Source organism: Abramis brama, assembly GCF_963993115.1.
Source record: "Abramis brama genome assembly, chromosome: 2".
Taxonomy (NCBI): domain Eukaryota; kingdom Metazoa; phylum Chordata; class Actinopteri; order Cypriniformes; family Leuciscidae; genus Abramis; species Abramis brama.
This window is the reverse complement of record NC_139964.1, coordinates 60,831,639-60,848,614: the sequence shown is the minus strand read 5'-3', so window position 1 is coordinate 60,848,614 and position 16,976 is coordinate 60,831,639. Positions and strand designations below refer to the sequence as shown.

Sequence of the window (16,976 nt, the reverse complement as noted above, 5' to 3'; positions counted from 1 at the left end):
GACCAAACAGTTGATGGACCCCATTGACTTCCATAGTAGGAAAAAAATACTATAGACTATATCATCTGTCTGGTTACCGACATTCTTCAAAATATCTTCTTTTGTGTTCAGCAGAAGAAACAGATTCATACAGGTTTGAAACAACTTGAGGGTGAGTAAATGATGACAGAATTGTCATTTTTAAGTGAACTATTCCTTTAATTGCTATGCTAATGTTGTAAGTCTGATTTTAACTACATATATTTCTTATGTATTTAATTATATGAATATAATTTAATGTAAGTTGTATTAAACTACATAAATATAAAATATTATAAATATTGAATATATTATCTTAATACAAAATAATATAATAATATAAAATATACACAATCATTTGTATTAATTTAGATAATGATAGATTAAAGTTTTTTTGTATATATATATATATATATATGTATGTGTGTGTGTGTGTGTGTATATACTTGTATAAGAAGTTTTACTCAGAGGCCCAAGCTGAGAAAACAAAAAATTAAATTTGGTGCAGATGCTGCTATCTATGTGGCTAAAAAGTAATATGAAATTCTGATAGCTTTTTAATGTGAATCAATGACATTGTGTTATGAATATTTTTGTTCTTGCCTACAGCAAGCAATAAAGAGCGACTCCTTCGATTCCACAAACGTTGACTCCAGAGACACCTTACATATCCCGAGCAAGCCCTGCTCCAGTGATAATCTCCTTCTTAAAGTACCCATCATGCCCCTCACCGGTGGATCTGCCCCCTGTTCCCCCCAGGCCTCGCCCCCCCCTCCCCCCCGCAGCCGGACAGCGAGCGTTCAGACAAACAGACACGTGTACAGCCAGCGCAGCATCCCCTGCCGAAAGACCGCGCGCCACACGCACTCCATCAAATCTCTCGAGGTAATGCACACACATGCACAACCCAAGCTACGGGATTCAGTCGAGTCGGTCCGACTCAACGCCAACGTCACCCAAAGAAGAGCCTCTCGGTGTGGGGCACGCAGCCACAACCCACATTTCTGTTCTGACACCCAGTCTCAGGACTCATTGCACAGTGGGACGGCCCGTCAACCGGACACCAGTGCTCACAGTCTACGGAAGCACAACAGTATGGAAAATAACGGCTTCCTATCTCAGCTCCACATCCCTCGCCGTCACTCGACGCACGGAGAGGAGCTGCTTCTTCAGCAGCAGACAATTTCACCATCACCTGGTCCTTCTCCAACACCCAAGAAGGAGAAAATGAGCCCTCCGTGCATCTCCATCGACCCCCCCACCGACGCGGTCAGCCAGGAGCACAGCACAGTTCTGAGGCGGCGGACCCCATCCTTTGACTCCGCTCTACCACGGGACTCTTCAGATCTTCCTGACGTGCAGGACCAACCTCTTTTGCCTAGTAATTTGCCCCTCCCACAATTCTCCTTTGACCAATCAGATGTAAGTTCCCTGAGTAGCCTGTCGGAACTGCTTTCGGATAGTGACCAGTCGACGCACTCCTTCACTCCTGAGGCCCGGTCGGGGCACGTGGGAGACGCAGCTCAGAGTCACCTCAGGAAGAAGGTATTGGTCAGAATGGCCAGCACTAGGGATCCAGGAAATGAGGATTCAGTTGCCTAGGGCCCGGGACACCGCGCAGGAAGCCACTCACGCATTCCGCCTCTTCGTAAAGCATTTTAATAACAGGAAGAGGCGGTGTCGGCAAAAGTATGCAAATGTGTTTCTGATGGAACTGATCTTTTTTTGCCTGATCATATTGATTAGGGAACTTTTGTTAGTGTTCATCATCACATACGTTGATATTGTGGCATTTTATGTGAATTCACATGAGAATCCATCACAGAACCATGTTGCATCGTGGCATATAATTACTGCACATGACGGTGCAGTTTTAACCCTCATATTTTGTTTGTGGTCTGAAAGTTGATCATTTAAAGTGTCATTTAAATTAACACTGTAATGGCTGGCATATAAAAGTAAAAAATAGAATCTTTTGAAATGGAACACTTTTTGAAATGAACCTTTAGACAGAATTATTTTATAAAGAAAAAAGTTTGAATTTGTGTTTTTGTTGAGTATCATGTTTGATACATCAGGCTTTTATGACTCGAGAGAGAAAAAACATCTCAATTTTATTTTTGGCCCAAACTGAGCAAAAATATGCAATTTGGTGCAGTTGCTGATATTTATAAGGCCAAAAAGTAAGTTGAAATTCTGACAGCTTGTAATGTAAGTCAATGAGATTATATCTCCCAATAATATACGATTATATTTAAATGCTTAGTTTTATGATCAAAGCTCTCTAGTTTTTATTGTGGAAGCAAAATATGTAATACAATACAATACAATAATGAATGAGAGATAAATAAAACGTTCAACAAAAGCCTGATGAATCAAATAGCCATATCTGATATTCACATTTTAAAATGATTTTTCAAAAACATTATGTATTTGAAAAACCTTGAAATATTACTAACAATATAAAACTCATGTTTTCTTTATAAAAATCAGTAGAGATTTCACAGCAAAAAGACACATGTACCACAACCTGAAGGGAATGATATATAAAGTATACATCAAATGGCATGTAGATTTTGGTTCATGTAGGAACAGGTTTTTCAACAAAGTTTTGATCATGTTGATAATTTAGAGGCCTTAGAAATGTATGTATCAAATATGATACAGTTGACTTTATAGGGTTAAAGTTAATTTCATGAGTTTCCTAATGAGAACTAATTATAAAAGTTAATTTTATAATTAACATACTTCAGAAATCCACCATGAAAATTATACATTACTTATGTACCTTATGTTTAGAGTCCCAGAGACCCCAGGTATATTAAGCATGAATAAATGCAAATAATTTTCACATGCATGACATTGATTTTTTTGTTTTGTTTTTTAAACCTTTGACAAACACCAATTGTGTGACTGGACATGAATGATACCTCAAATCATGCAGTTTGTTGAGGAGAAGTGTAGTTTTACTTTTCTAAAAGATTAGATTAGAGTTTTATCTTTCGCTGGCAAAAAATAATAATAATAATAATAATATATGATGTGTTTTATCATATTGACCCCAGACAAAAACAACATTACTGTACTGGATAATAGTAAATCTGTGGTAAAACAGACTGTTAAAGCTTGAATAATATCTGATATCCTACTGAGTTTTGATCAGGCCAGAGGAACGGAGTAAAAGAATTTGGTAAGGAAATAATGAGTTCATTTTTAAATTCTTATTAGTTAGCCAACCTCAACAGAACATGAGGGTTAAATGTCAGCGCTATACGTCTCATCTTCAAACAAACCCTTATGTCACATGATTAATTAACCTAACAGTCGTACCATAACTGTAACACCTTATTGTCTTATACAGAGTATACGGCACATAGAATATTTTAGCTGAAACATATGCATGTTTCATAATGCTGATTGTGTAGCTGAATGGATGAAATGATTATTGTATATATGTGTGGCATGTGATATTTTTGTAAAGGGTCAGAGTTTTACATGTTGTTGGCCTTCAGGAAGAAACGGTGATAAAGGAATGTTCCGTGTTCAAGCTCTACATCAGAAAATAATTTTGATTCATTCCTCTGTTTGTAAAAAAATAGTGTGTGTACAGTGATGCAGTGGAAGTCTATGGGGCGAAACATTGCAGCAGGATCAAATAAATTCAAAACTACAGTTCAAGAATTCAACATTGTGTCTACATGACACTACTGTGATGACATTGCCTTCCTACTAACACTATGCAAAGTTATATTTGGTGTTGGATTTACTTTCAAACCATTTTTACAAACAAGTACAAACACATTGGAAATTAACTGCAATTTTGAAGTAGAAAGCTGAAATAGTATGTTCTTGTAAAATGTACTCCAATAGTCTGTTATTTTAGTTCTATTATACTTTTATTAATATTTTTAATTACTGTAGCTTTTATATTTTTAGTTTTCATGTTAATTTTTTTTAATTTGAGCATTTAATGAGTAATGTGTCATTGTATTTGTTTTTTATTTAGGTTTAATTTATTTTTAATTAGGTTTTACTTAGTTTACTTAGTTTTCATTTATTTCCAGTTAATCATTTTAGTCCTATAACATATTTCAGTTTATTGTCAAGACAACATTAATTGGCAACAAATAAAAATGTTTAGTTAAACATTTTCAACTAATATTTATATTTTGTTTTATTTCAGCTTTATTTTAATTAACAGAAATATTTTTATAGTTTTTGTTAACAATGATAACTCTTAATATTTGTTTTATTTACAATAAAACAATTAAATAAAAACATTTTAAAGTTTATGGAGGACTGAGTGCCAAAAAGTAAAAAAAAAAAAAAAAAAAAAAAAAAAAAAAGTTAAATGAATAAATCAATCAATCAATTAATAATACATTAATTCAAAATAAAAATTGTTTTTTTTTAAAGACAAATAAATAGATGTATCTGTTGAGTTCATGTTTAAAACTTTAGTCAATGCAAAGATACCAGAAAAGGACTTTTACACTGTAAAACATTTCCACCTTATTTCAACTTAAAAACTTAAATTTAGTTTCTGCCTTCAATTTTTGAGTATAATCACATTGGCTCTACAAGTCATTCAACTTAAATTATATTAAACTGACTTAAAAAATCGAGTTGAATCTAGTGTAACTTATTTTTAAAATTTGAAATTGAGGCCTTAAAACCCTCTGGAATATTTTCCCCCTTAGACTTTTGTCGTAAGAGCATTACTGTAACACGTTTTGTTGGTTTTATTAAATTGAGAAGTCAAAATTATTTTCAGTAGAGATTATCATTAAATTATAAAACCATGAAGTGTTCTTTCTTTTGAACTGCAGTGCACTAACATGCTTCATGTAAACATTTGATCAAATAAAAAAAAAAAAAAGTTTTTTTCCATATGCACATTACAGAAGCTTCCAAAGAAATGAGCTAGCATGGATGCTCACACTCTTATTTTGGATTGATAACATTTGTGTTTTGGCTCATCAGGTGATGAAGTCAATAATAAGTAGCCTAGCACATGAATATTTACATTTGCGCAGAGATGTTTAGAAGTCCCGACACATATTGAATAGCATTAATATTATTTCCATTCAATGTTGCAGTGTTTGCAACAACGTGAAGGTTGTTCAGTATCTGTAACATTTCCTCACATAAAGGCAGATGTGCATCAAAATTGTGAATCCTTTCCACTGCATGAACATCTGAATATAGGCTTTTCACACTTACTTAACTCTGGGTTAACAGCTTTTTAAACCCCAGGTTAAGGCCACTTTTAACCCTAGATTAAGCAACATTCATGCATTAAAAAAAAAGAATCAGAGTTTTCACAAAAATTATAATCAGCACAACTGTTTTCAACTGTGAAAATAATAATAAGAAATGTTTCTTCAGCACAAAATTAGTATGATTTCTGAAGGGTCATGTGACACTGAAGACTGGAGGAATGATGCTGAAAATTCAGCTTTGCATCACAGGAATAAATTACATTTTAAAATATAATACAATAGTAAACAGTTATTTTTAAATCTGAGTACAAGACTTCTTTCAAAAACAAAAGCAAATCTTACTGTCTTTTGAGTACACTTGAGTAGTACATGGCCACATTTCCATTAATAAACAAGCAGTTGTTAAAAATGTCACATATTAACCCGGGGTTAAAAATGAGTGTGAAAAGCCCTTTAAAAATAGCAAACACTAATGATTTACTGTAGTTTACTCATTCTCAAAAATCACACTAATACACATGGATACATCTTTAAAAATGCATTTTATAAATAAGTGTGATGAAGGAATTTGGGAAATCCAAGGGCTGATAAATATGAATGAGTATTTCTGAGGAAAGTGTGCCGTATGCAGTGTGAGATCCAGAATGCTGTTTGACATGCCGTTCTACAGATGAGTATCACTACGAAAAATTTTGTTGATAAACTATGGACATTAAATGTGTAGAGACTGTTAACTACTTGAAAAGTTTTCTATTTTGCTTGTAGTGCTTTGTTTCCTGTCTATAATTCATTGTGATTTATTGAACATTTACGAGGCAGATCAGCGTGTAAACAGGGCAGAATGCACATAACCAATACTTTCCATTAACAGGGGCTTAAAGGTGCTCTAAGCGATGCCGGGAGTCGTAACTTCTTGTTGACATTCGAATTGTTGTCAAACAAAACGGAGGCTAGCTAGACCCTCCCTCCTCCTCATCCCGTCTCCTCCCTCCTCCCCTTCCTTCCGGCATAAAGGAAAGTCAAAGTAGTCACTAGGGGGGGGGTGAAACACTCAGTTTCAGTCAATCTCATGTTAATCTTGAGTACCTAATAGAGTAGTATTGCATCCTTCATACCTCCAAAAAGTCTTTAGTTTTATTATATTTATAAAAGAAAGATAGGCTGTACTGAGTCTTTCCGGAAAAAAACGAGCGGCTGGAGGCGTGCCGTGTGGGCGGTACTTAAGCCTCTTTTATACTCCAGTTTGGACGCTTACACAACAGCTGCGCACAGCTCGGACGCGGACTACTTGTATTTATACTTTCTGCTGAGGTCCGCTCGGTGAATGCGTTCAACGCATGCGCAGTAGATCGGTCGGGACAGTATAATCGATAATATTTTTTATATTTATAGTTTATATTTGCATTTATGTCAAAACCTAGACACTTTCTAACATCAAAATGACATTTATTAATATGTATTCGTGTCAAAATGACATATAAACATTTTCCTATTCTATTTTTCCTGGAAACGCTTCCAACAGGCTTGCGTGAAAAATAGGCATTGGTTCTATTTCTAGCATGCACGCGTTTTCCGTTTTTTTTCCACATTTTTTTTTTAAACTACAGGTTTTAACCTAATGAACGCGCGCCCTTTTGACCGCGCAGTCACACAAAAAATGGGAGGCACGCGGCTGTCCGCAAGGAGCCTCCGCGCGCACCCCCGATGCCGATTTTTACGTCACGTGGACCCTCGCGGTACGCGCCGATAGCTAACAACACACAGACATTTGAAGCAGTTTTACTCATAGATATATGATATCTATGGTTTTACTCACCGCCTGCGGTTCCAACGCACGACCGTGAACCTTTATCGTTGGGACTGCTCCATCCTTAAGCATTAGATGATCTGCAAAAACGGCGTCGAACTGGGCCTTGTTTATAAAACAATCATCGTCGAAATGCAGGGAACAAACAAAGTCCTTTGACTGCAGCGAGCACAGCGCTTTGATGGGCGTAGTCAGTGCTTTCGCTCTCTCGCTCTGGTCTACGGGTGCGCGCGCGCCCTTCCGGGAGAAGTGCCCTTAGGACCCGTATAAGGAAATTCCGCCCCATCTGACGTCACACATGCCCATACTCGAAAAAAACTTTCCGAAACTTGTGACAAACCGGAAGGAGTATTTTGGGCACAGAAATACTCCATCAAACGTACAACTTAATTTTTGAAACTTTGTCCATGTTTAGCATGGGAATCCAACTCTTTAACAGTGTAAAAAAAACTCAGTATGCATGAAATAGCATTTCACCCCCCTCCCCCCTTTAAGTTTTACTGATACTTCATGCAATGTGTAATGTCACCAAGTTAGATAAATGCTTTTATATATTGCAGAACAGAATGCAGAAAAAGAGAGACATTATCTTAAAATCGTTTCGCCACCTGAGGTTATAATTATAGCTCACATACAAGGACGCAATAGTAGCAAGATAACTAGTTTAGCTTCGCGTTTCCCAGTGAGCATAAACAACGGCGTCGTAAACAAATTTAGTCAAAGTTGTCAATAGCCTAAATGAACATTCAAATTCATAACAAACAGTGGATGAAAACATCATTCACACAAATTGTCGCCCTACTGTGAATTTACAATAGAGATTGATCGCTAGCTGCTAGAAACATATAGAAGCTGTATTCACCGTTCTAGCTAATTAACGTTACATCCTTGTGTTGGTTTGGCGAACATGAACGTCTGTTTAGAAAGAAAAATGGATTTACCTGTTCTGCAAAAACAGAGCAACTGAATGTCGGATTGGAAGCCCTTCTGCCGACGGAGTTCTCGCCACCTTTCGAAGGTTTTTCCGATGTAAATTCGGTAACTTTACTTCGCGCGTTTCTTATCCTTGTCCCTCTTCTTTGTTCATCGGAACGTCGTCTCTTAATTCAAACTTCCCTCTTCATGCTTCTCTCTCCTCCACACCCCCTTCATGTGTACGCGCACTAACCCCCCAAACCCCACCCTCAAATTCACTGAATGGTTGACATTTGAAACTATTTGGAATGCTGTGAATATTATGTTAGTTAATAGTATATTAATAGCTCTCTGTCTGAAGAACGTGAGATTTTCAAATCTATTGGTTTACAGAACACTAACCGGATGCCAGATTATCCCTGTTTGTGGAGAATTCCATCCCCCAAAATTCATTTGCAAGCTTTTTGTTATCAAACTTATTCAGCTGGTTTTTGAAACACAAACATTAGTTTACTGTACCATGTTATATGATAAACCAAAAAAAGCACCAGATAGCTTCTGTGTGTTGACCTGGTAATAATAGCATGTATATCAACCTGACTGTATTTTGCCCTTATTTCTATGTGTTTTTTCTTATGCCATAATAAAGCACACTGATATAAGGGACACACTGTACTATAAATCTGGGTTGCAAATTCATGAATGCATACCTGTAGTTTTTTTTTAAATATAAATTCAAGTTTCTTGTCAAGGGCTTTTATGGCATTTAGCTTTCTGTGAACATTAATGACCGTTTGCTAATTAAACTGGATTGATGGAAATGATTTAATAGGACGCCATCTTTTTATGCTTAAACCTAAAACACTGTTTTAGTTCAGAAAATTTTGACTGTGATGCAAAGTCTTCCACTAATTGTTTAATTATAAATGGGTACATTTTTGTATTATTATTTCATTTTTTAAACAGTGTTATTGTACTATTATTTATAAACTATTATAGTATTTATTTATATTTTCAATTAGCTTTTATTTTTATTTTATTATTTTTTATATATTTTTTTCCTGTGCTTTATTTTTATTTCAGTTTTAGTCATTTTCGAACGTCAACTTAAACATATTTTTTTAATTTTATGGGGTTTTCATGCAATATTTTATTTTATTTTATTTCAGCACAATTTCAATTACTAAATTATAATTTAGATTACCCTTTTCCACCTTCTCTCAGAATTTCCTTAGAATTCAAATGATTGTTCACCTAAATATGAAAATTATTTTATCATTTACTCATGTCATTTTAAAACTTTATGCTGATATTTTTTTCTGTGAAACAGAATTTGTTCATTTTTAAAATGGGTTTGTAACGTCAGAAGGAACATGAATCACAGCACACACACACTCTTCACTGCCTCACTGTACTGGCTCATCTTTATTCAGGACCTCATGGACCTTGAAGACTTTAATAACCACTGTGACTTCTTCCATTAACAAAATATAACAGTTAACTCTCTGCTTCAGGGGGGATTTGAGGCATTTTATCATATCATGCAACTAGACGGGATTAGAGCAAACACACACATTCCACACACACACATGTGCACAAGTATGCTTGTTAAAGTAAACAGTCTGTTCCAGTAATCTCAGTTATCTCATCTGGAATGTCTCTGACTGCTCCAAGAGTCCATCATCAAACACACACACACACACACACACACACACACACACACACAGAGAGAGAGAGAGAGAGAGAGAGAGAGAGAGAGAGAGAGAGAGAGAAAGAGAGACACACCTAATTTGTTCATCCTCTGACCATTTCTCATTATCTCTCTCTCTCTCTCTCTTGATAGTGACTGTAAGTACTTTTAGAAACAAAATTAGCTCATTCTTTCTTAACAAAAACATATTTTGACACAAATGACATGGACAGCACTAATTTAACTGCAGTAAACATGATGTGTTTGGTACAGTTGTCGATCATCTATGCAAAGATGCTATTATTTAATAATCAGACACACAAAAATAAGTATAATGCATTTTCTTTATCATAATTAAAGGTGCACTAGCTAACTTTTTTGTATGTTGTATATTCACATGAAATATGACTCTCATGTCAATGGTCTAAAAAATGTATTCTATTCAAGGGTTGTCCACAACACACTTTATTTCTGTAAACCACTTTTTAATCTGACAATTTAGTTGAATGAATTATTTTCATTCTTTTTCATTATATTAATTTAATTATTATAATAAATTATAATCGGTAAAAATTATTTTTTACCATGGCAAAAGCATTACTTAGTGCACCTTTAATTATTTTTCTACTTTTTTTTTAAAAGATAAATAGTAATAATAATAAAATGCTTTACTAAATAAATAGCACATTGTGATTTTGACAAACATTTGTTGCTGACTGTAAATGTAAAACGCGTGGGTAGGCAATGACAATCAATGTCCCAAAACATCCACTTCTGCTCAAGTTAACGTGAGACTACATTATCATTTAATTCTGTATTATAGTGCGGATTACAGAGGCGAGCATCATCCCTTCGACACCTTGTTACTAAAACGCGATACGATACAATACATTTAGCTAACATTGACGGCAGTCTATACTCTGTCCTTTAGCGCTGCTATATTCCTTGTCTTCTGATTGGTTGTGGATTAAAAGGCTGGCGGGATGTTGTATCCAGGGGGGCGGGTCTCCACGGTTTCGATGAGCGGTGGACTCTGGTAAGCGTTGACGGGGACGGTAGTCTGACCGATTACATCGTTGGAGGGGTACGGCTGCTTGGGTGCCTGGTCGCCCACGGGCTCGGTGGTGAACAGTGTCATGTCTGTACCCAGCAGGAACCTCTGAACAGCGCACACCGTAAGGCCCGCCTAGTCAGGATAACCAGGATTATGCATATTAGTCTGATTAGCATGTTAGTGAGAAACATAACCAAGCTTTTCAAGTATATCAAGCATAGTAGCAAGAGTTAGTTGGAGTGCTTGAGTTAACCAAGTTACAGTATAAACACAAAAGAACAAGAAGTTCAATTTTATGACTTGTTTTTATAATTATATGTGAAGTATGAGTATTCCAATATTTATGACACATTATTCTTGTTTTTAAGCTTCATAGATTTACAATGTTTATTATAAATCTAAGTTCTTCTAAGAGTGCATGCTTTGTATTAACCATATTGATAGCACTTTGTACTACTATCAGACTAGCATATGTTAGTGTGCACTTAAGAGTAGAAAAGGAAATCTACATCTACACTATTGAGAGGCTGTTAGTCTGTTTGGACAAAAGCCTCTGTTTATCCTCCATAAAGGCAGTGTTCTTAAAACTGTGCACTGCTAGAAGACATAGATATGCCTGAAACACAAACACCAACATTGGCACTCAAAAATGAAGTAATCGTGACTGTATGTATCTGGGAAGGTAGGATGTCTTACCCAGATAAGGATGGAGAAGAAAGAGAAGGCAATCGCTGCTCGTGCTGCGTCTGACGCCTGCTCCAGCGGCAGCTCCTTAGGGGACGTACGGCTCCACTGATTGGCCAAAAAACAGAATCCTACAAACCAAAGGAACGTCCAAAATCCTAAAGAGAAGGGATGGGAAAATGTCAAAAATACTATTATATAATAAAATTATTATCATGCAAAAATACTGACAATTTCAGCTATTGGGTCTATTGGGGTTAGATATAGTTATTATTTTTAAAAAGTCCATTACTTGACATAAAATAAATGTTAACTGAAATAAATTAAAAAACGCAAACACAAAGTTTCTCGGGGGAACGCAAACATTTTGAGAGCGAACACAAAGGGGAACGTAAAAATTTTGAGAGCGAACGCAAAGTTTATCAGGGGAACGCAAACATTTTGAGAGCGGACGCAAAGTTTCTCGGGGGAACGCAAACATTTTGAGAGCGAACGCAAAGTTTCTCGGGGGAACGCAAACATTTTGAGAGCGAACGCAAAGTTTCTCGGGGGAACGCAAACATTTTGAGAGCGAAAGCAAAGTTTCTCGGGGGAACGCAAACATTTTAAGAGCGAAAGCAAAGGGGAACGCAAACATTTTGAGAGCGAACGCAAAGTTTCTCGGGGGAACGCAAACATTTTGAGAGAAAACGCAAAAGTTTCTCGGGGGAACGCAAACATTTTGAGAGCAAATGCAAAGTTTCTCGGGAGAACGCAAACATTTTGAGAGCAAACGCAAAAGTTTCTCGGCGGAACGCAAACATTTTGAGAGCGAACGGAAAGTGGAATGCAAACATTTTGAGAGCGAACGCAAAGTTTCTCGGGGGAACGCAAACATTTTGAGAGAAAACGCAAAAGTTTCTCGGGGGAACGCAAACATTTTGAGAGCAAATGCAAAGTTTCTCGGGAGAACGCAAACATTTTGAGAGCAAACGCAAAAGTTTCTCGGCGGAACGCAAACATTTTGAGAGCGAACGGAAAGTGGAATGCAAACATTTTGAGAGCGAACGGAAAGTGGAATGCAAACATTTTGAGAGCGAACGCAAAGTTTCTCGGGGGAACGCAAACATTTTGAGAGCGAACGGAAAGGGGAATGCAAACATTTTGATAGCGAACGCAAAGTTTTTCGGGGGAACGCAAACATTTTGAGAGCGAACGCAAAGTTTCTCGGGGGAACGCAAACATTTTGAGAGCAAATGCAAAGTTTCTCGGGAGAATGCAAACATTTTGAGAGCGAACGCAAAGGGGAACGCAAACATTTTGAGAGTGAACGCAACGTTTCTCGGGGGAACGCAAACATTTTGAGAGCGAACGCAAAGTTTCTCAGAGGAACGCAAACATTTTGAGAGTGAACGCAACGTTTCTCGGGGGAACGCAAACATTTTTAAGAGTGAATGCAAAGTTTCTCGGGGGAACGCAAACATTTTGAGAGCGAACGCAAAGTTTCTCAGGGGAACGCAAACATTTTGAGAGTGAACGCAACGTTTCTCGGGGGAACGCAAACATTTTTAAGAGTGAATGCAAAGTTTCTCGGGGGAACGCAAACATTTTAAGAGCGAACGCAAAGTTTCTCAGGGGAACGCAAACATTTTGAGAGTGAACGCAAAGTTTCTCGGGGGAACGCAAACATTTTTAAGATTGAACGCAAAGTTTCTCGGGGGAACGCAAACATTTTGAGAGCGAACGCAAAGTTTCTCAGGGGAACACAAACATTTTAAGAGCGAACGCAAAAGTTTCTCAGGGGAACGCAAACATTTTGAGAGCGAACGCAAAGTTTCTCAGGGGAACGCAAACATTTTTAAGAGTGAATGCAAAGTTTCTCGGGGGAACGCAAACATTTTGAGAGCGAACGCAAAGTTTCTCAGGGGAACGCAAACATTTTGAGAGCGAACGCAAAGTTTCTCGGGGGAACGCAAACATTTTGAGAGCGAACGCAAAGTTTCTCAGGGGAACACAAACATTTTAAGAGCAAACGCAAAAGTTTCTCGGGGGAACGCAAACATTTTGAGAGCGAACGGAAAGGGGAACACAAACATTTTAAGAGCGAACGCAAAAGTTTCTCAGGGGAACGCAAACATTTTGAGAGCGAACGCAAAGTTTCTCAGGGGAACGCAAACATTTTTAAGAGTGAATGCAAAGTTTCTCGGGGGAACGCAAACATTTTGAGAGCGAACGCAAAGTTTCTCAGGGGAACGCAAACATTTTGAGAGCGAACGCAAAGTTTCTCGGGGGAACGCAAACATTTTGAGAGCGAACGCAAAGTTTCTCAGGGGAACACAAACATTTTAAGAGCAAACGCAAAAGTTTCTCGGGGGAACGCAAACATTTTGAGAGCGAACGGAAAGGGGAACACAAACATTTTAAGAGCAAACGCAAAAGTTTCTCGGGGGAACGCAAACATTTTGAGAGCGAACGCAAAGTTTCTCGGGGGAACGCAAACATTTTGAGAGCGAACGCAAAGTTTCTCAGGGGAACGCAAACATTTTTAAGAGTGAATGCAAAGTTTCTCGGGGGAATGCAAACCTTTTGATAGCGAATGCAAAGTTTCTCGGGGGAACGCAAACATTTTGAGAGCGAACGCAAAGTTTCTCGGGGGAACGCAAACATTTTGAGAGCGAACGCAAAGTTTCTCAGGGGAACGCAAACATTTTTAAGAGTGAATGCAAAGTTTCTCGGGGGAACGCAAACATTTTGAGAGCGAACGCAAAGTTTCTCGGGGGAACGTAAAACTTTTGAGAGCGAACGCAAAGTTTATCGGGGGAACGCAAACATTTTGAGAGCAAACGCAAAGGGGAACGCAAACATATTGAGAGCGAAAAGAAAGGGGAACGCAAACCTTTTGATAGCGAATGCAAAGTTTCTCGGGGGAACGTAAACATTTTGAGAGCGAACGCAAAGTTTCTCGGGGGAAGGCAAACGTTTTGAGAGCGAACGTAAAGTTTATCGGGGGAACGCAAATCATTTGTGAGAGAACACAAAAGCATTGACATATCATTTTTCCTCACATCTCATATGGGTGCCTGTATCAGTGACTGTAACTGTACAAGTAAATAAAAAACACTCACTGGATATTACTGTAACTGCATTTCAGACATAAAATCAACGTGATTAATGACTGAAAATTTTTACCTGAAAAAACTACCTCCAACAACACTACTCTCTTTCTGTCTTTGACACTGCTGATCTGGGGGAAGTAGACGTCCAGGGCCAGGAAGAAGACGCTGGCTAAGAAAGCCAATATTCCTATCGTGATACCATAGTTACAGGCGTCTGCGTTCTTATTAAAGACACAGTGCAGTCGCTCGCTGCCCATATTCGCATAGCCCTCATTTATTATAGAAGCAAAGACCACCATGGAGAAGATCTAGAGAGAGAAAAGACACAGAGAGTCACAGAGTCACAGAAATAGCTCCATAAACTTTATCCCTGGCGTTAAATTAATAAAAACCTTTCAATTATTTGCATTCTCAGAAGGCATCTAAGTAAAGCTTTTCTTCTCTTATATTATACATGCTAAATGGAAGTGACACATCATTCTCTTTACCGATGCCGTGGAGTAGAGTGCATTTCTCCAGAAAGAATTTCATTTACACCTCAGAGAGAAAATGTGGCTAATTCACACTAATGCAACAGATCACGCACTCAACCACACCCACTCAAACAAGACAAGAGATTACCAAAAAATGTGTGTGTGTGTGTGTGGGTTGGAGTAACAGTAAGAGAAAATCAGTAGCAATGCTCAGAAATCATGGTGCCATGTGCTATTTTTGTCAATGAAACTCCATACTGACGCATACATCACATCACGCAGTCGTCATAGAAACAGTTGCAGCTGCTTTGGTTATTGGCTGGCTGGATGAAACACTGTGTTAAAGGAAGAAGCAACATGCTTCTAAACATGCCTCTAGGAAGCCCTATCCCCTTTTGTTGGTGTAACCCAATGCAGGTTGATTCAGTCATTAAATAACATACATTTAATTAAATCAGCCAGTTTAAAAAAATTGTTTTTAAAAAATCAAAACACTATCTTCCTCTGCCCTTAGGCACAGAGATATCTGGTAATGGGTGTGTCATATCAGTCATCCATGAAGTTCCTACTGTATGTTTATTTATAGTTAAAGGCAAGCTTACTGTGATATTGTAAAAGGGAAAAGTGTCTGCCAAAACAATACAGTATATTCAGTATATACAGTATACTGTTATAAAAAAGAAAAAGAAGAAAAATCATGTGTCAAGTGTTTATAAAAATAGATAAATAATAAATAAGAGCTGGTATTAATATGTTGTATTTAAAATAATGTAAAAAAAAAAAACTGTTAATCAGACACCAATGACATGTAACTTAAGTAAACCAAGTAGAAACATGACATTTAGAGGTGAATCAATGACTTCACGGTTTGGTAGGGACATCAGCATGTGCGCAGTCACGTCCTCTTAACTTTCATATTATTTCATAAGATGTTATGATAGACCTAGAATGAACGTGCAATATGTTTCATGAAATATCACCCTTGTTTTTTGTTAATCAGATTATTATAAAAGTCGCATATGTATTACCATATTTTTAGGAATGACCCAAATTGCAACCAGTGGCACAATAGCCATTTAAAAAACTGCGCGCACGCGATGCGTGCGTCACTACCACAGCAACATCTGACGCGCGTCCACCTAAAGAAGACAGCATCCTATAATAACACCCAATCATTAAATGACACGATTACAAACGGCTTTAGTGTAATACAAATTGTCAAAGAAAATAAAAATATAAAACGCGTGTTGGAAAATCAACCCGTTATTATAATCGTTTGATAATAAGCGGAATATAAACGACGGCAATGCATAATCTGCCAATCAGAATTCATGAGAGATTGCTGTTCTTACCCATGCCAGCACTCTTAGGATTGTCTGAGGTTGTTTGACGAACGCAATCGGATCAAAGGCCGAACCGGCTCGGCCCGCTCCAAACGAGCCCGCTCCATCCATCCTCCCGCTGGCTGCTGCTGCTGCTGTGCGATACTCTGCGGAAGAGGAGAGCCGGGCGCGTTCACGAGCGCCTGTCGTGCACACCCATAGTCGGGCGCGCGCCTGTCAGTGTTAAATAATGGTGGGGATTTTGAGTCATCTCAGTGACTCGAATCTTTTGAATCAGTTCACCGAAAATATTCAGCTGCGGTTTCCTGTAGCCAGGCTGAGGCTAATTCCTGTATATCGTGCGCCAGTAGGTGGAAACAAACAAGGCATGCTGAAAGGTGAATTAGCCTACTACAACAGAAGAAATAACCCCTAACCATACCCATACCCTGGCTGTGTTCAAAATCACCCCTACACACTCATTCACTATTCCCTATATTAATCCACTAATAATAGTCCCTATGAAGGAGTGAATGTAAACGTATCCCACAGTCTGCTAGGGAACCGATGCTCTCGAGCCAAATATGGTTCTTTCAGTGAGTAACGTGTTATACACGGGTTTCTTGTATACAAACAATACCGGATGCGCGCGCATCCAGGAGGCAGAAAACCGCTATCTGTTATGCCGAGTTCTGT

General features: G+C 37.8%; 2 protein-coding genes across 2 annotated transcripts in view; one reads left to right on the top strand and one right to left on the bottom strand.

Annotated features, from left to right (window-relative positions):
• Positions 1-4,364, top strand: part of cacna1hb (calcium channel, voltage-dependent, T type, alpha 1H subunit b) — a 95,007-nt gene extending 90,643 nt beyond the window's left edge. The window contains exon 35 of the mRNA XM_084104139.1: positions 628-4,364. Within this exon, the coding sequence (XP_083960265.1) occupies positions 628-1,620 (993 nt within the window). The 3' untranslated portion in view covers positions 1,621-4,364. The remainder of the gene's footprint in view (positions 1-627) is intronic.
• Positions 4,365-9,359: 4,995 nt separating this feature from the next.
• On the bottom strand, positions 9,360-16,513 carry syngr3b (synaptogyrin 3b). Its single transcript, XM_084100568.1, has 4 exons — positions 16,311-16,513; positions 14,559-14,793; positions 11,403-11,548; positions 9,360-10,838 (listed from the first exon to the last, which is right to left on the bottom strand). The coding sequence occupies exons 1-4, from the start codon at positions 16,410-16,412 to the stop codon at positions 10,620-10,622; spliced, it is 702 nt and encodes a 233-aa protein (XP_083956694.1). The 5' UTR covers positions 16,413-16,513; the 3' UTR covers positions 9,360-10,619.
• Positions 16,514-16,976: the final 463 nt, after the last annotated feature.

Coding starts and splice junctions, on each gene's coding strand:
- syngr3b (XM_084100568.1), bottom strand. CDS start 16,412: ATGGATGGAGCGGGCTCGTTTGGAGCGGGCCGAGCCGGTTCGGCCTTT. Junction 11,549..14,558: donor GTTGGAGGTAGTTTTTTCAG/GTAAAAATTTTC, acceptor CCTTCTCTTTAG/GATTTTGGACGTTCCTTTGG. Junction 10,839..11,402: donor TCTTCTCCATCCTTATCTGG/GTAAGACATCCT, acceptor TATCCTGACTAG/GCGGGCCTTACGGTGTGCGC.